Source organism: Lotus japonicus, chromosome 6 (assembly GCF_012489685.1).
Source record: "Lotus japonicus ecotype B-129 chromosome 6, LjGifu_v1.2".
Taxonomy (NCBI): domain Eukaryota; kingdom Viridiplantae; phylum Streptophyta; class Magnoliopsida; order Fabales; family Fabaceae; genus Lotus; species Lotus japonicus.
The window spans coordinates 60404193-60423019 of NC_080046.1; the positions used below are offsets into that span (position 1 = coordinate 60404193).

The window sequence follows — 18827 nt, forward strand, 5'->3', positions numbered from 1 at the left end:
CAGTCCAGAACATGAGCTACGACCAGCTACTCATTACAGAACAAAAACGTGTTCCTCGTGTCCCATAACTGATAAATTAAGGTCTGAACCAGAGTAAAATATACTCAAACCATAATTTCTTAAAGTAATTAATTTTTATGTAAGAACTACTCTTCATCCCAAGAGGTTGTGTAAATGATCCATGAAAAAATTTGAGTTAAACAACTCATTGTCTCAGGTGGACCGTACCAAACACATTTAAGATAAGTGGAATATAATTTTCATAATTTATTTATAAATAATCTTATTAGTTCATTGCGATGCGGTTAAGTAACCTTCATCCTAGGTCATTTAGAACCCACCACCTCAATTATAAATACAATTTTATAATAACACCTAACTTTATTTTTATCTAAAATCTACATTCGACCCCACTCATTTAACACCATCCATAAAATGTTAAAAGAATATTTGTTTAACTCAAAATTAATTGATTTAAATATAAATAATAATAAAAATATCAAGAAAAATATTTTCTAACCAAATAAACATCTTATTTTATAAATATTTATAAAATGTCTTAGTATTAATGTTGTCATGGATTACAACTGTTGTTTCTGGTGGGCAAAAGGCAGTGTTCATGGCCCTGAACATTAATGTGGCCGAAGCAGATTCAAAAATAACATTTTCCAGCTCCAATTCTTGGGCAACTCTCATGCTCCAGCGCAGCTCAATGAACTAGCAATGAACCCAAAACCAGTTGAATTAATATGTTCACTTTAATTGAATTCTGAGGTGTTCAATTGTAATATTAATCCGATCACCATATATAAAATTATGATATAATCTACCATTTAAAATTTACATTTTTTTAATCTAGTTCTTAAAATTTTTTATTTGTATTGAAAATATTTGAAATCAAATAAACTTAATATTTGGATAGAAATAAATTGGAATACAATATCTATTAAAATACTAAATATACAATATTTTACATAGTACTATATATAAGCAACGCATGCTGAGTGTGTAGGAAGAATTCTCGGGTTTGATCCCCGCACAATACACTCTGGAGAGGGACGGGGAGCCTTAATTGTGACTAAATCATGGATCTGGCGGCATCCAAAGGGTGCCCGATATCGTTGTTTATACAAAAAAAAAAAAATACAATATCAAGACGTTATAGAAATTCATTTCCTTAATGTAGGTCCATAAGTCACTTTGGAAAGCTTTGAGAATTGATGACGAAGTAGGGTGATCTAACTAAGAGAACCGACTAAAATGGATGAATAAAAGACTTAAAGACCCGGAAATAAACAATTGAAAGCAGAATAAACAAACTACGCGGAAATTATGAAAAGCTGAAAGCTGAATAAATAAATGGATGAAAAGGTAAATTGCAGAAAAGTAAAGGAAGGTAAATGTGGGAGATTAAGTTTGTTGTTCCTTAGTAGCTCAGTGGTAGAGCGGTCAGTTGTTAACTGACTGATCGGAGGTTCAAATCCTATTATTTATTTTGTGACCATTTTTTTTTTCTTTAGTAACAGTTTTTAGTGGCAGTTTTAACCATTGCAAAATGAGATTGCGGCGGTTTAAACTACCACAAAATGCACCACAAGGACTAATTTCATCATTTTAATAATTATGGGTGACTCAAAACTATAATTTTTTTGGAGGGATCAAATCTAATTGAAACCTATTTTATAGGGACTAAAACATATTTAACCAAAAACTAAACTATATATTCCCAATTCCTAAACCCTGCATGACGATTGTCTGTGTAAACCTCTTCTCTATCAGTAGTCCAATGGCAAATTCGACGACGATTACGAACGCTGAAGCGACGTCGTCTCCGGCGGCGTCTCCGCCGTTGCGGTTCTTCGTTCGCTCGATGCCGATCAGCAACAGCTTTGTGTTGCATGGTTCGGAAGAAGACAGCGTGAAATCCGTTCACGAAAGGATCGAAAGCAGAACCGGAATCCCAATTCGCGAGCAGGTGTTGATCCACCAAGGGAAACAGCTCCGTTGGGAGCAGAATCTCGGCGAGTGCGGCATCCAAAACGACGCGAATCTTCAATTGGTGGGGCGGTTGCGCAGTGGAGGTTGCTCGGAGGAGGTGTATGCAGTGGTGGGCCAAATGGTTTCCCTCATCCGGCGTGTCTGCGGAGGGGAATTGGATCTCAGCGTTACGCCTATCATCGAGCATGTCATGAGCATACAGTTCATGGCGAAGCTCAACGCCTTTGACGTTTTGGTTGCATGCAAAGCTCCGGAGGCGCTGATCAAGCTTCGCCTGTCCTCCTTCTCAGGTAACCAGGACATTGCTGGTTCCGCCATAGCATTGTTTTTGGAATCTTGCCGCTATATGATTAGCAAAGGGTTGCATGCTTGTTGCCTTGGCGCGGTTGTGGAGTTTTGTAAACTGTTTACAGTACTAGTGGGGGGTAATGAGCCTTTGTTTATGAGTTGCTTGTCTTGTCTCCGGGGTACGTTGGAGGGTAATGGGGATCGAGATCCGAATCGGAGGGTTGTGCTTAAGGGTGTTTTTGATTATGTTTGTGAGCTTGTGGGTGTGTTGTTGAGGGAAATGGATTTGAGTACAAACCGTCCCGTGCCGTTTTTGCTGACCCGTTTTCAGGAACTGGTTGATTTTATAATCCCTTTGAGGAATGGAATCAGGGGGTTGCAAGCTTGGGAGGCTGTAATTGATGGGGAGGTACCCTCGCTCGCGAAAGAGGTTAACCACATTCGTTTTATGTATATGCAGTTATTGTCCAAAATGGATGGGTCCCTTCAGGCCATGGAGGATTGCTTGGCTAATAAGGAAGAAGGAAATAGAGGTGTTGCTGTTGCCGGTATGGGCTGGTCTCTGCATATTTCCTTGTTGAAGCGTTTGTATACAATCTCCAAGGCTAAGCTATATGACGGCGCTGAAGAGATGTTTTGGGGAGTTTTAATCCGTCGGAGAAACATGGTGTCACAGTTATTTCTTTGGTTTGTAAAGAGAACTGACGATCATCGGTGGATTCTTGAGCAGAAAAGCGCGACCAACTTTGAATGTAGGAGGCATTTGGCAATGATGTTGTTCCCTCATGTAAGACATGTCTATGGTATGGGGCATGAGATGCTTATTGACAGGTCTCGGCTACTAACTGATTCTTTTGAGTACATATCACATGCAAGTCCAGAATCTCTGCGAGCTGGTCTTTTAATGAAATTTCAGAAGGAGAACGCTACTGGACCGGGTGTGGTGAGGGAGTGGTTTCTTTTGGTGTGTCGAGAAATATTCAATCCGCTAAATGGTCTTTTTGTGGCATGCCCAAATGACCGCAAGAGATTTTTACCAAATCCTGGTAAGTTTTCGCTGAAAATCTAAATGCATAAGAATCATCTGGAAATTTTTCTCTGCTCTTTGTGGGAGTATTTTTAGGTAGCATTAGCAAATGTATGCATATGAAATTATAGAATGTCAGCAAATTTATGTTTCTGAGGAGTTAGGATAGTAAATATATGTTGAACTAGTGTTTAGGAGTTCAAACCCTTGTGCAAAATAATTACGCAGTAGATTCCTAATAAACAAAATGCAAGTTGAAAGCTAAAGCAAAGGAAAATGTTTCTTGAACACCCATTATGGGAAGATAGAGAAAGGGAGAAAAGAGAGATGTGTTATATCACACATTGTGATAGGAATAGAGAGAAAAACGGGGTGAATGTGGGGTGATATGTGACACAATATGATAGGAATAGAGAGAAGAACAGGGTGAATGTGGGATGTTGATACTGTTTGAGACTTTGAGTGTCTAAAAATGAAATTGTAAAGGAAAGCCTACTTCATAAATGACACAATGTGATAGGAATAGAGAGAAAAACGGGGTGAATGTGCGATGTCGATACTGTTTGAGACTTTGAGCATCTAAAAAAGGGATTGTAAAGAAAAGCCTACTTCATAAATGGCATCAGACTTTGAAGACAGTAAAAAATTATGGAAATGAAGTGCTTGACTGCAGGTGAAGGGCCGTGAACTTGGTGGTAAAATTAATGCCTAAATATTTTTATTGTGGTTAGGTCATTTTTTTGTCATTAGCAATCATTCCTCTGCTTTTCTGTAGAGTTTCCCCAGCTAACCTTCACTTTTCATAAGGGACTCACTCCTGTAAGGAGGGCTCAGTTATTATATAATCCTATTCTTATTTCTGATTTTTTTCTCTTTGCCACTGGTTTGCAATGTCAATGTGTCATTTTCATCAGGATTTCAATAACAATTTTCCGAGCAACCTGATCCACTATCCTGATCGCTTTTAATTAGTGATGAATGAATGTTAGTAGGGACACTAGCAGGCCAAAATCTTTCTATCCAAACTTCAGAGCATACACACTGGTTCAAACTATTTTTTGATCTAGGATATATCTGTATCAAACCATCTATCATGTAAAGTGAGAGGAATCTTTCTGATCAGTATTTGTGTTGTCTTCTCTTACCACTATGTGATTCTGATCATATTTAGTCTCCCCATTTATTTATTTTGTTCAAGTTATGTTTGTTTAGTCTTCATTACTATTGAGAATGCTGGAGAAGTTTGAAAATTCATAGATTTCATCTATCCAGTGATATGTTTGATAAAAAGAAGTTTAATATGTTTTCTGTTTGAAGTATAAGTTGCTTTTGTGTTACTATTAATGTGACATAAGTTCATAAAATTTAGATATCGTGTCTCTGTGTTGCTTCCTTTATTTTTGATACTTCATAAAACTTTGATACCTTCCATGTTCCATCCATCCCATTCCATTCTACCCCTATCATACCCTAAAAGACTAAATCATTCAAAGGCTTTATGACCATTCTATCACGTAATCTGATAATATTTTAAATGCATTCATTTTATGAATTTATTAAGAGTATCCAAAACCAACTGAAAAATGAAACAGAGGGGCGTCTGATACAGCTATGGCACCAGCAAAATAATACCCCAGGAATTATGCCTTCTAGCAGGTCTTTTTTAAGTAATGGTGCAGTGGCTTCTTATCTCATAGCGTTCACAAGTTCCATAGTTAATGTGTGTGTTTGTCTTGTTCTTGTACACATACGTAGGATTGGATCCATAAAGTGAGGTGAAATGCTCAGTGGTAAGCATTGATGAGAATTTTGAGGGTGTGGCTTCTCATGCATCCATGAATGGTTAAACTTGTTCTTATATTTTTCAGAAAAAACTAAACTTTTGATTTTATTCATCAATACTTATAAACTCTGCGTTGTGTAACATAACGTGTCTGATCATTACATTTTGTCACCAAAACATAGATAAGGACCATGGTTGCTTAGTCTTGAGTCTTGATGCTTTTTTTATGTATATCTTCTATCATATCATTAGATAACTTCTGCACCATAAAGTTTAGCTTATTATTCATCTACTTGTCTGCAGCATCTAGCGTACATCCTCTGCACCTTGAGTACTTCAACTTCTCCGGTCGAATTATCGGTTTAGCTTTGATGAATGACGTGCAAGTGGGAATTGCTTTTGATCGTGTGTTTTTCAAGCAATTGGCTGGAGAACATATTACTTTCAAAGATATACAGAAAACAGATCCTTACCTGCACAGAAGCTGCAAGAAAATATTAGAGATGGATGCAGATTTTGTTGATTCAGATGCATTAGGACTGACATTTCTTAGGGAGGTGGAGGAATTAGGACACAGGAAAGTTATTGAGCTTTTCCCTGGTGGGGAAAGACACGTAGTGAATAGTAAGAATAGGGAGACATTTGTTAAACTTCTTATACATAATCAATTTGTGACATCCATATCTGAGCAGATATCGCATTTTAATAAGGGTTTTGCTGATATTCTTTCCAACTCAAAGCCGCAAGAGTTCTTTCAAAGTTTAGAGCTTGAAGATCTTGATCGGATGTTGCATGGGAGTGAAAATGTCATTTCTGTTGAAGATTGGAAGGCACACACTAAGTATAGAGGCTATAAAGAGACTGATGATCAGATATCTTGGTTTTGGGAGGTGTGTAGGATACTTGTCTTATGGAATTACATGATCTTTATGTTTGCCTTGGCTCATTCTTTTCCTTGCCCCTCTTTTATTCTACTTCACAAATTCCTTTGTGAATGTAATTTTATTACTGTGAAATATATCAGTAGCAAATTTATTTCATAACACCAAAATATGAGTATTTACAATAGGAATATGTAGGCTTATTTGGACATCAAGTTTGGACCTAAATAAGGATATAAAATAAATCATAATAAATCTTAAATCATCTAATCCTATAACTGAGCAACCTGCTTGAATTAAAAACAGAGGGCTCGTTTGGTAAGGTCTGATAGTATAAGGCCTGATAGTATAATGTCTGAATGTCTGATGGTACTAGATTTGATGGTATTAGGCCTGATAAAATTTTAATATTATACTGGTGGGAGATGGTGCAGAATTGTAGTGGCGGTACTGGTTTAGGTGGTGGCAGCAGCGGTGGTGGTTATGGAAGTGATGTAGGTGGCGGTGGCAGTGGTGCTGGGTCATGGCGGTATGTAGTGGAAGCAGCCATGACAATGGCAATTGAGGTGGTGGTGGTGGAAGGTGATGGTGATAATGGTGGTGGCAATGGCAATGGTGGCAGTGGCGATAGTGATGATGACAACGACGGTGGTGGCAGTGGTGGTGGCGGCGGCAGAGGGAAGTGGTTGTTGTGGTGTTGGGTCATGACGGTATGTAGTGGTAGCAACGATGACAATGACGATTGAGGTTGTGATGGTGGTGGTGGTGGAAAATGATGGTGATGGTGGTGGTGGTAGTGGCGGGCGGTGGTGGCAACGGTGACAATGGCGATGACGACAACGACGGTGGTAGCGGCGGCGGCGGCTGTTGCAGTGGTTGAGGCGGCGGTGTCGGAGATTGGTGGTAGCAATGGTGGATGGTGGTGTGGTGGCAATGGTGGAGGATTGTGGTTGTGGCTTATACATCACACTCTTATCATGCCTTATCCATCATCTATATGATGAATTAAATAATCAATCATTTTTATATATAAGATTGATGTATAAGCTTATACAATACAATGTTAGCACCAAACAATGGATAAGTCTATAATTTATTGTATAAGCATATACTATCATGCCTAATACGGTGTGACAAACGAGCCCATAAAATATTATTCGTAATTAATATATTTACAAATATGTGAAACTGACCTAAAATAAATATGGCAGTAGAGGCCGCACAATCCGTCATTTAAGGTTATTTATCATTTACCAAAAAAAAAACATATCAGTCATTAAATGACTGATTCTCAGGCTTGATTATAGCAGCCAGTATCCCCCTCAAGCTGAGCAATAAATGGCAACCATGCCTAGCTTGGATATTAGGGTTTCATAATTGAATTTGTAAAAAGACTCTGTTAGTATGTCTGCAGTTTGATGGCAGACGAGAGTGTATTCCACTTTAATAATCCCATCATCTATTTTTCCTTTTATAAAATGTCTGACAATCTCCACATGTTTTGTTCAAATTTTGTGGAAAATTCATGAGCCATTGATTAGAACTCAACTTCAACACTTAAAAATATGTAAAACTGGCCTAAAATAAACATGACAGTAAAGGTCGTGCAATAAATCATTAAAGGACTGATTCTCAAGCTCGATTACAGCAACCAATACTCCCTCAAGCTACCCAGCTTGGATCTTAGATTTTTATAATTGAACTTTTAAAGAGCCTCTGTTAGCATGTCTGCAGTTTGATGGTTGGACAGAGTGTATTCCACTTTAATAATTTCATCATCTATCTTCTACTTTATAAAATGTCTGTCAAACTTCACATGTTTTATTCTATCATGATGGACTGGATTTTTAGCAGTGTTGATGGCAGCCTTAATCCTTATTATCTCATGAGTCTGATGGACTGGTAGGTTAGCACTCCCCATTCTTTTAGCATTCTTCATATCCAAATTCTCTGACAAATTCCATGTGCCATTAATCATAACTCGGCTTCAACACTTACAAATATGTAAAACTGACCTAGAATGAACATGACAGTAGAGGTCATGCAATAATTCATTAAAGGACTGATTCTCAAGCTCGATTATAGAGATAAATACTCCCCCTAGCAATGAATATCAACCATGCATAGCTTGGATCTTAGGTTTTCCTAATTGAACTTGTAAAGAGCATATGTTAGTATGTCTGCAGTTTGATGGTTGGACGAAGTGTACTCCACTTTAATAATTCCATCATCTATCTTCTCCTTTATAAAATGTCTGTCAATCTCCACATGTTTTGTTCTATCATGATGGACTGGATTTTTAGCAGTGTTGATGGAAGCGTTAATCCTTATTGTCTCATAATAGTCTGATGGACTTGTAGGTTAGCACTCTCAATTCTTTTAGCATTCTTCGTATCCAAATTCCTTGTGCCATTTATCAGAACTCAGCTTCAACACTTACAATTTACAAATATGTAAAACTGACCTAAAATAAACATGACAGTAGAGGTCGTGCAATAAGTCCTTAAATGTCAGATTCTCAGGCTTGATTATAGCAACCGATACTCCCCCTCAAGTCGGGCAATGAATGTCAACCATGCCTAGCTTGGATCTTAGGTTTTCAAAATTGAACTCGTAAAGAGCCTTTGTTAGTATGTCTGCAGTTTGATGGTTCGACGAAGTGTATTCCACTTTTATATTTCCATCATCTATATTCTCCTTTATAAAATGTCTGTCAATCTTCTCATGTTTTATTCTATCATGATGCACTGGATTTTTAGCAGTGTTGATGGCAGCCTTAATCCTTATTATCTCGTAAGAGTCTGATGGACTGGTAGGTTAGCACTCCCAATTCTTTTAGCATTTTTCAAATCCAAATTCTTTGACAAATTCCTTGTGCCATTGGTCATAACTTAGCTTCAACACTTACAAATATGTAAAACTAGCCTATGGCAGTTGAGGTCGTGCAATAAGTCATTAAATGATTCATTCCCAGACTTCATTTTAACATACTAAATATAATTTCTCCTATATGATTTTGTTTTATGGACATAAGTTGCTTCATTGTGAGGCTAGCTTTTTCTATCGTATCGAGATGTAGTTACTTACCTTTTCCACAAAGAAATTATTAGCCTTGTTATAACTGAAAAGGCTATCTCTTTATCTATCTAATACTATGTCATGATTCAACTATGCCAAAACTTAAGCTATTGGCACAAAGGCACATGAGAATGATTTTTATATTATAATTCTAATATACTTATTATTTCAATTTGCTCGAGATGCTACTTCATTTTTTAACTTTCTAATATTGGATTCTGTCAAATCAACTTTGCAGGTTGTTGGGAGAATGTCAGCAGAACAAATGAAGACTCTTCTATTCTTTTGGACATCTGTGAAATATTTACCCTTTGAAGGTTTCGCTGGTTTGAAATCTTGTTTATTCATTTGTAGATCCGAGGAACCTGATGATCATCTACCCTCATCTCACACATGCTTTTACCAACTTTGTTTCCCCCCTTATTCATCTATGGCCGTCATGCAAGATCGGTTTAAAGTCATCACTCAAGAACACATCAGTTGCAGTTTCGGTGCTCTGTGAATAAACTTGCAACATCAATATTGATACAAGTGGTTTTGACTGCACCTAAAAACAAAGATACTCTGCTAAGTATAAATTGTAGAATATGAATAAATTTGGGCTTTTTCTTATGTTAAAATAGTACTATTTTATTTTGTAAGGAATCTTATAATAAGGGGCGGAAAATATATTGTTTCATACATTTTTCATTTTTGTGTTTCTCATATGAGCAGATACATCTCACCTTCATATTATATTAAGTACATAATCTTTTATATTTAATCAAATTAAATTAATTAATTTCTGAAGTGACAATCAATCAAACAGAATTTTATTCAAGTTTCAAAATTCAAAATTAAATAAACAAATATATTAATCGTTTATTTTTTGCTTTATGCAAGATTTGAACATGTGACTTGTTGATATTTAGAGATATTTGAATCCAACAAGCCACTAGGGAACATTAAAATAGATTTTTAAGTTTTAAGTTGTTTTTAAAAACATTAAAATAGATTTTATAAATCAACTCAATTTCTTGAAATACTTCATATAATTTTTATTTTACTTTATATCTACTACATCTTATTCTTGAGTTACTATTCCTAAAAGACCTCCAATGACGTTTTGCCACCTGTCCTGCTTTCTTGGCTCATTTTTTTTTAACTCAAAAGGTCAAAACGACGTTCCACGTTCTCTTCCTCCTCCCTATCTCGCGAGAAAAGATGGAAAAGAAGCTTCCTTCTCACGTTCCCTTCTGCCACCCTTCATTTAGAAATTCCGTCCTTTTTTCCCGATTTCTTGCTTGTCTGACTGTACAAACGTCACTGATTTTCCCGTGGCAACTGTTCGACCTCACTCGGTCCAGAAGATCTACTTTCCACGATCTTCGGCGCCTTCCCATGCATTCTCCGGCGTTGGCCATCACGTCAACCATTACGTGGGTAAGCATTCCCAACAATTCTTCAATGAACTTAAGCCCACTGTAGCTTAGTAGTTCTCATACCTTTCCTCCTAATTTTGTACTTCATTCGAATTTTTTATGTGATATTTTATTATTAGATGTGCCTTTTGTTACAACCATTCTGGGCTGTCACTTTGATCTTCAGCTCCTTGATTTTTGATGCATCTGTCATGTCCAATCTGATTTGAAGTTGGGGGGGGGTTAGGTTTGTAGATGGAGAGTTAGAGTGGGTAGGCTTTACATAAGTTTTTCTCCTTTGAATGTTTCTTCAGATCCATTAGCCTATAAAATGTTCTCACAACCCTCACTCCACCACAGTTCACATCCCCTTCCAGTTGCATCTGCCACTTCCGCATGCAATAATTTGTTATCAATTTCTGAGATTGTTGGTGCTATTAGTTCTATCAAAAGACTTATTTATGGTGGAAGTGATTTCTGAAGAGTGAAAGTTACGGTTCTTGAGTTGTGGGAACTCTGTCCTGTTAGAGAACTATTAAACTCATTTGATGTCCAGATGATGCTCATTGATGCTGAAGTTGCTTGAATTTTTGTTTGGACAACTGATTTTATGATATTGTGGTTGATGCTTGATTTCTAAGGACTGCTTACTATGTTTCTTCCTTATTTTTAGGGCAACAATACACAGATGAAGTGTGTACCAACTCTAACTGAAGTAGATTATATATAGAAAGTGGACTCTTTTTCCTTCTCATTATATATATAACATTATATATTTTAAGCTTCTACTTGCTTTGCGAGTTCATTAAGTTTTTGCTCCCTTTGGTTTGGTTGTTTATATGGATTTTTATATTTTCTAATATTGCACACCTCTTTGAATTTGGTCTTCTTTTAGTTTAATATTTTCCATTGGATTAATCTCGGTTGTAGCTGGAGCTGCGTAATATGAGGAGGGATGTCGGCAAGTTTTGAACAAGAAATCTTTCAGTGGATCCGAGGTTAAGATTGTTTCTTTCTTAATTGTGTACTCATCAATTAATACTGTTACTGGGGAAAAGTTTAATAGTTGATAACATGAGCCTTTTAAGTTAACCCCTCTGAATAGTTTATTTGCATCTAAATGAAGTAAACTATATCCAATTTACATCTAAATGTATGCTTTGCGGTTTCAGAAAAAGCAAGATCACACAAAAACATTTTGGGATGATAAAAGTGATATTTGTATGTTGAAGATTGGGTAGAACAGCCTCTTGTGTTTGTTTAAGATGTATATGATACAATTTTTGTTGTGTGGTTTGATACATAGGAAAATGCTTTAAGTTGGCTTCTTGACATTTTTTCTCTGAGTTTCTATTTGTGCCCTGTTATGTTTCTCACTATCCTACAGAATGCAGATAAATGTCATTAAAACTTTGACAATCTTCTAGATATACTTAGGAACATGCTACCTCTTGGTGAAATATTGAAGGAAATGCACTCAATGTATATCATCTTCTGAGTTATATATTTTAATTAATTTTAAAATTTAAATTGGTGGATTCATATTTTATATACTCATGGTGCTCTGTTGCGATTCAATTGATAAGATTTTGGGAGCATAAGATACATGTTGATCTATTTTTCTTAACTTTAAGGGCATCTGATATGGGCTTAATCTTCTGTATAATTTTACTTCTTACTGAGAATTAGTAGTTTTTCGTCACATGGTTATTAGGGTAGAAGAGTAACATTCAGATGTAAAGATACAATTTAGTTTGTTAAAAATTCATTTCGTTGTGGAAATAACTGCTTCTCATTGTCTTTTGTGTTTTGTAGTTCAGATTTCCTCAACCTAAGAAGATTAAGCAAAGTTCACCAATATATTAAAAACCGCCTTCTGGATACTAAATATGCTTTTGCATTCTTCTTCAACATGTTTGGGTCCAAGCAAGAGGAATTTGCAGAGGTAATAATTACTATTTTTTTGTGATATCTCATGTCTATTAATGTAGGACAAACAAAACCTGGCAACCATTATTCAGTTGCACTATCAAACGCTGGATCTACCCTTATGTTTAATTATGAATGATTGAAACTTAAATGTTAATTAAAAATCAAATCACTTGCTGATATATTTTGACTTGATAACTATTAAAAAAAGTCATTAGTGTCATTAGTAGTCAACATTGGCTGTTAATGAGCATGAGGAGAGAGAGTACAGGGCTTACAATTGGAGACTTAGCTTCCAAGATGTCAAAGTTGATAATTGTGGGAAAAAATCTATGAATAAGAAAGCTTCTTATATCCAGGAATTTTATCAGAACACATGTGAAACCATTTTGGAACGGGTTCACCTTTTTCATAGAGTAGAAAAAACATTTGATATTTTCTCCATGTGAAACCATTTTGGTAGCTGTGGCTAATTTGAGAGATAATATATATTGGTGGTATAGAATGATGAGAGGTTTTGAAACTGCAAAGATATGCAAGTTCGAGAATAGGGCATATATGATGAATGATAGTGCGTGGGAAGGTTAGTCTCCCCAAAGTGATTGCAATTGCTTGCTTCTCATATGATAGATATGCAACCGTTTGTGCCGTTAGTATTCCTCTTTTACAATTTTTGTTCCTGGTAATCCTGAATTTGATTCTTTTTGTTAATGGTTGCATTTTCTTCCTTTTATTAGCTGATCTTGGTGGATGGAAATGTGTTGTTTTGGAGAAACCTTTTGGTAAGGATCAACAATCTGCAGTACTGAGATTGGAGAGTTGTTTGAGGAGCCACAGGATTAGCGCATTGAACATTAGTTGGGAAAGGAAACTTGTGCAAAACTTGGTGGTAAATGTATATATACTGAATTTCTTCTGGCTTGATTTATGCATTGTGCCTAATCCCCTCTTCATTTGACTTATATTGGTATTTGGTAGTTAGTTGTTCGATTTGCAAATTGACTTTTCTTGCTTCTTTGGAACCGCGACAACATTGACAATGTATATTTTCTAGACTTTTTCTTTTTAGTGACACTACTGGTCTTTTTTTCAATTGTGATTCTCATTCTCACGCTTTGGTTTTTTTGGTGTTGGTTTTGAAATGGTCATGCCTTTCTTCTATGAAGAGGATGGTCATCAGGAGTGCTGCAAGTGAGGAAGGTTAGACTCTTGAGTAGGGAACTTAGGGCCTCACATCATGGATTATTGGGCAGAGAATGGATCAGTCACCACCCATCTGATTGATGACAAGTAAATCTGATTTGTAACCTTTCATGCTATATGCTTCAGGGTTGTTTTTAGTCAAATTAGTAGTAATTAATGGAGAAACAACATCATTTATATTAGCCCATGAATAACGTAAACCATGTTAAAGGTTGTGTTTTGTCCATCTAACCAGTTCCTGAATATTAACTTCACCAGTCTAATTAGTCCTGAAGTACTTGAAACAAGGACCAGCATAATATAAAATCAGGAGGTTTATCCTTAATTTTAATTGTTTAGGAATTATTACAATTGATGCTATAGTCAGTGATTGATTTGGTCTTTAACTCTTTCTAATGTTCACTCTTAGGTAGTTTTGACTTTTGAATGTATCACCATTGGAGTTAGCTTCAATTTTTGAACAGCCAAAACTCCTCAGAACTCTAGAACCCAATAGCATCTCTAATTTGCCCATCCCCCACAAGCCCAATTACCTTCCCCTGAATCATAGAAGGACTTTCCAGTACCATGGCATTGATTCACTTGGTGAACTATGGTGATTCGCTTATTGTGTATTTTTTCCTCTGTATATAATCCTTTGGAATTTCTTTTCCCTCTGTCACATGTTTTAGTTAATAGGTTAATGCAGTTTTTCTTCCTCCTTTGTCCTCTTCAAAAGTACATGGAAGTAATGGTGAAATGAATATATACTTGGTCTACAGTGGGTAAGTCAAGCTTAATACTGTAAGATGTTAGCATTGTAGGATTCCAGTTCTTATAGTTTTCACGAAGATCAATGCATTTATAAGTTCGAAGTAAGGTACTCAACTCAAAATGTTAAATTTAAGCCTTTGAAATGGCAAAAAAGTCTTATAATTGAAACCCTGAAAATCTTATAATTCCAGTTTTTATGTTTTAGTTTTCACTCACAAACTTATCAAGATTGATTTATTGCATAATGTGGATTTTGTCATTGCAGAAGAAATTGTGTAAGCTGCAAGGAGGAATGTTTTTGAAGGGTGTTGAAGATATACGAGTTCAAGCTGATATGTCCAATTGTGGCATTAGGAGGGAAAAGTCTGGTTCTAGCAGTGAAATTTCTATTCAATGTGTTAATGCTTAGTAACATTCCTTTAAAATATAAAAAAAATTGGTTTCATTAATACATGTCTTTGGACATGGCCGCCGTCGTTTCTTTCCTATTAAAAAAGAAACTGAAAAGAATGATATGTGCAATTGTGACTTTAGGAGGACAAGGACCGGTTTTGACAGTGAAATTTTTATTCATTTTAATGTGCTAATGCTTAGTAACATTATTTTAAAATATAAAAAATTTGACACATAACTTTCTACATGACAGTGGTCGTTTCTTTTCTATTAAAAATGAAATTGATTGTATACTTTTGAAGATTAATTCGGCTTTAGCTCATATTTTTTCAATAAAAGGAATTGTATAAAAAAATTTAGGTGGAACTTCGAACTATGTAGAAAAGATGTAGTGATATCTCTTTTCTATTTTAAATGTCAAATTGGTTTATTCAAAAGAAATACATTCACGATGATATTGAAACCAAATTTTCTCTTCGTTGTTACAACCTTTATATTTTTATGTTGTTCCTTTCCAGATTGTTGTGTACCACCAAATTGTTGTTACCAAGAACATTGTTTTCAAGTAAAATTTTCAAAAGATTTACAATAATTAATTTGTATGATTTCCTAATATTTTCTCTAAGGTTGGGTGCTAATTCAATTAACTAACATTTGAGCAACATATATTATATAACCTTATTTGCTCTTTGCATGAATTATTTGTTTATTTTTTACATGCAAGATTGTGCTAGAGATCACACCCACAAGCTACATACTAACTATAAAGGGCAAACCAAACTTAATATTGCACAGTTATCCAATTAATGTTTATAAGTAAGATGAAACATTGAGACATAAAAGGAAGATAATAACAATATATAAGTGTTTTACTAATTAAAATTGTAAATATATTATTGTATTACTCTATATATATCAAATACTCAATAATTATAATTAAAAATTGATTTAATAAAAATTACCCGTGCATCGCACGGGCAAACGGGCTATATACTAGTAAATACTTGTGCAACACATGATTTTTTTTTTTGCAAAATGTTTTTCTATTTTCAATAAAAAATTAAATCATAAAAACTTGTTTGTGATTGGTTTAGTTGTTGTCGAAGATGCGTGACAACACAAGAGGATCTAGATCGTACCCCAAATGCAATGACTTCTCAATGCAATATTTATTTTTCTAAATTAAAGGGATTCTTAGATCATAAATCCATACAAAATGTTTGACACCAAGGGATAAGTGATCCATTCAGCACTTGTGTCATGGGATCAAAATCTTCAGATCCAAATTTGTGGCCTATTTGGGTATCCTCAAATGAAATTTTTTAACATACGAAAACACGAGTATAGACATTTTTGCTCATGATGTTTATTTTCCACATAACCACTTTTGTTTAAGTCGACAATATTTATATCATTGTAAAAATATATAAAGCTTGATCCATAAACTAACATGATCATAATCTGCTATGAAGTAGTAAATATATTTTATTCAAATCTAGAGAAAAACAGTAACACACAATGGCAAACCCATGTAACCCTTCCAAAGAACCATCATCAACCACAAACTCCAGCAACTCAGCTCACTTCAACACACAATACAATTTCTCATGTTCACCACTTGCCATGTGTGCTGATGAGGCATTGCCTACATGTAGGTATACCCTCCCATATTGTAAACCAGATCCAACAACACTTACCATCATAATAACATTATTAATAAATTAAACTAAAGAAATAAAAAAGAAAAACTTTTCAACCTTGACTTGCAAAATGGTAGACCTGATACCAGAAACTGGGACCATTTAATTAAACATTCTTTTACTCTCACTCTTTAAGCTTCAGTCTTCTCAACTGGAACAACTTCTACAGGGGCTTCCTCTGCTGGTTTGTTCTCTTCCTCTACAGGTGCTGCTGACTCTGTTTCAGTAGTTGCTGCAGGCTCCTCTGTTTTTGGCTCCTCTGTTTTTTCCTCTGTTTTCTCTGTTTCTGGCTTCACTTCCTCAGGCTTGGCTTCCTCTGTTACCTCCTTGTTCTCAACTTCAAGTGGGTCTTGGGTTTCTGGAGCAACTGGGGCTTCTGTTTCTGTTTCTGTTTCCTTTGGTTCTTCTGTGGTTTCTTCCTTTGGTTCTTCGGTGGCTGGTTCAGCAGGGGCAGGAACCTCTGCTGCTGGTTGTTCTGGTGCAGCAACCTCGGTGGCTGCAGGTTGTTCTGGTTCTGGGATTGTTTCCTGAATCTTGGTCACCTCGGTTGGTTCATTTTCTTGCACTACTGTTGTTGGTGCTTGCTGTGCAACCTGATGCAAGATCCATTCCCAAATGAAACATCACATAATAATCAAAAGTAGCATCGATCATAATGTGACATCAATGTAAATTGTGTTAACCAAGCATCATATAATTAATGGAATTTCTAAAGTGCTCACGATATATGGTTATAAAAATTGTGATCGCGATCCAATTTCTCACAGCAATGAATAATTTAAGGATATTGATCCATTAGAAACTGGTTCATGCTTCATAGTCAATCATGATCAAGTGCAATATATATAACTTTTGTAGATCGCAGGTTGGCAAGTTAATAGAAATTGAAAAATCAAACTGATCCGTTGGTCTATGATGAATCACAACAACAAACAAAGTAAATAAGTGAAGAAATATATAGTTATATTTTGTTAATACTGAAGTTTTCAATTTCCATCGCGTGCGTGAACCGTGGGAACTAAAGTACATGTTTGGACTAATAAAGGAATGTACAAAACCATATAGGCAATAAAAAAGTAAACTCTGTGTGTGAGTTACCTCAACACTGGCCATTTGGAAAGGAGAAAAGGATTCAAATAAAGCTGAAAGAAAAGGGAATGAGCAAGGATGGCAGAGAGAAAAGATTAGTATTTGTGAGTGAGTGAGGAAGTGATGAAGCTGAGAGAGGTATATATATAGGTGAAAAGTCATGAATAGTAGCAGCTAGGATCAATGCTCAGTCCAAATAATATCATCACTTGCAAGAATCTTTTTCAAGGAGGCCCTCATGTCATTGACAGAAATTAAAGACATATCAGTTTGTCCAGTTGTTAATGTTTTTTCTCTTCTTTATTCCTCCCTGAAAAAAAAACTCACAATAATTTTTTTTGTGTGTAAAAAATAGTTCACAAATTAAAATACCAACAAGGTTTTATCATGCTTTATTAGTTGTTTATTTTCTTCTTAAATATAGTTGGTTATTAAACATTGGGAACCTATTTTCCTATGTAGCAAAGAAAAAAAAAAACATTGGAAACCCTTATTTTTCAAACATCTTTAGACCAAATAACATCTCTTCTATTTATATTTTTACAGAGCTTAAGTGTTCCATATTCGATCCATCATAATTTCATGGTTGATTTCACGTTTAAAATTCAAGTTATACCTTAAAATTACTTAAAACCATAAACTACAGCATGTAGCTTCTCCGCTTATGTGCTTTCAAGTATGTGTATATCAAAACATGCACTAAATAGGTTTTTAAGATCGAGTCTTTGAGTACCGAAAAAACTCTCATAACCTATCAGAATGCTTGTTCGTGTGTGGTCAAACCAAAACCACCAATGAATCAAACTAATAAAACTCGTAGTTTTGAAATGATCATTGATCAACATTCACATTTCCTCAAATTACAAAATTTTAACACAGTGTGACAACTGGAAATGGCTGAGTCCCCGTTTTATATAAGCAGCAAGTCTTTCCGTCCTCATCTCAGTAGGTGTTCTATGCTTCTATGTGTTCTGTTTTGTGCATCGGTTGACTGTTGACACTTCCTTTTCCAGCTTGTAGTTACATTTCACCTTATAATATGTGGATCTACACTTTACTCTAGAGTCGACTACCCCTTTTCCCCTACTGAAAAGTTAGCCAGCTAGGCAATCAAAATGGAGCATTCATAAATAAATGAACATAAAATTTGATAATTTTCACAGATAAGAACAACATGCGCCGCATATTACTCAAGAAAACCCTTACCTACATGTAGACTTTTTAATTAAAATCGTACAATATGACTTCTGCTGTTTAACACAATACTTAATTAGCATTAATTAGTGTACACCTACAAAATCAGTC

At 35.5% G+C, this 18827-nt stretch overlaps 2 protein-coding genes and 1 long non-coding RNA gene across 6 annotated transcripts; 2 read left to right on the forward strand and 1 right to left on the reverse strand.

Annotated features, from left to right (window-relative positions):
* The first annotated feature begins 1745 nt into the window (after positions 1-1745).
* LOC130726548 (E3 ubiquitin-protein ligase UPL5-like) lies at positions 1746-9708 on the forward strand. The gene is made up of 3 exons (XM_057577831.1): positions 1746-3332; positions 5400-5986; positions 9294-9708. Exons 1-3 carry the CDS (start codon positions 1787-1789, stop codon positions 9555-9557), a joined length of 2397 nt encoding a protein of 798 aa, XP_057433814.1. The 5' UTR covers positions 1746-1786; the 3' UTR covers positions 9558-9708.
* A 516-nt stretch (positions 9709-10224) lies between these two features.
* LOC130721916 (uncharacterized) lies at positions 10225-14917 on the forward strand. 4 transcript variants are annotated; one of them, XR_009013699.1, is made up of 5 exons: positions 10225-10477; positions 11386-11453; positions 12271-12400; positions 13122-13674; positions 14606-14917. It is a non-coding gene; the product is annotated as an uncharacterized LOC130721916 (long non-coding RNA). The 4 variants fall into 4 exon arrangements; XR_009013698.1 differs by having other exon boundaries at positions 13122-13425; positions 13551-14916; XR_009013696.1 differs by having other exon boundaries at positions 13122-14915.
* Positions 14918-16195: 1278 nt separating this feature from the next.
* Positions 16196-17690, reverse strand: LOC130723669 (major latex allergen Hev b 5-like). The gene is made up of 2 exons (XM_057574779.1): positions 17532-17690; positions 16196-17026 (listed from the first exon to the last, which is right to left on the reverse strand). Exons 1-2 carry the CDS (start codon positions 17682-17684, stop codon positions 16565-16567), a joined length of 615 nt encoding a protein of 204 aa, XP_057430762.1. The 5' UTR covers positions 17685-17690; the 3' UTR covers positions 16196-16564.
* Between the last annotated feature and the right edge of the window lie 1137 nt (positions 17691-18827).

Bases quoted from the DNA above. Each gene is read 5' to 3' on its own strand.
- LOC130726548 (XM_057577831.1), top strand. From the start codon at position 1,787: ATGGCAAATTCGACGACGATTACGAACGCTGAAGCGACGTCGTCTCCG. The intron at 3,333-5,399 runs GTAAGTTTTCGC...ACTTGTCTGCAG, and splicing joins GAGATTTTTACCAAATCCTG to CATCTAGCGTACATCCTCTG. The intron at 5,987-9,293 runs GTGTGTAGGATA...TCAACTTTGCAG, and splicing joins AGATATCTTGGTTTTGGGAG to GTTGTTGGGAGAATGTCAGC.
- LOC130723669 (XM_057574779.1), bottom strand. From the start codon at position 17,684: ATGACTTTTCACCTATATATATACCTCTCTCAGCTTCATCACTTCCTC. The intron at 17,027-17,531 runs GTAACTCACACA...ATCTTGCATCAG, and splicing joins TCCAAATGGCCAGTGTTGAG to GTTGCACAGCAAGCACCAAC.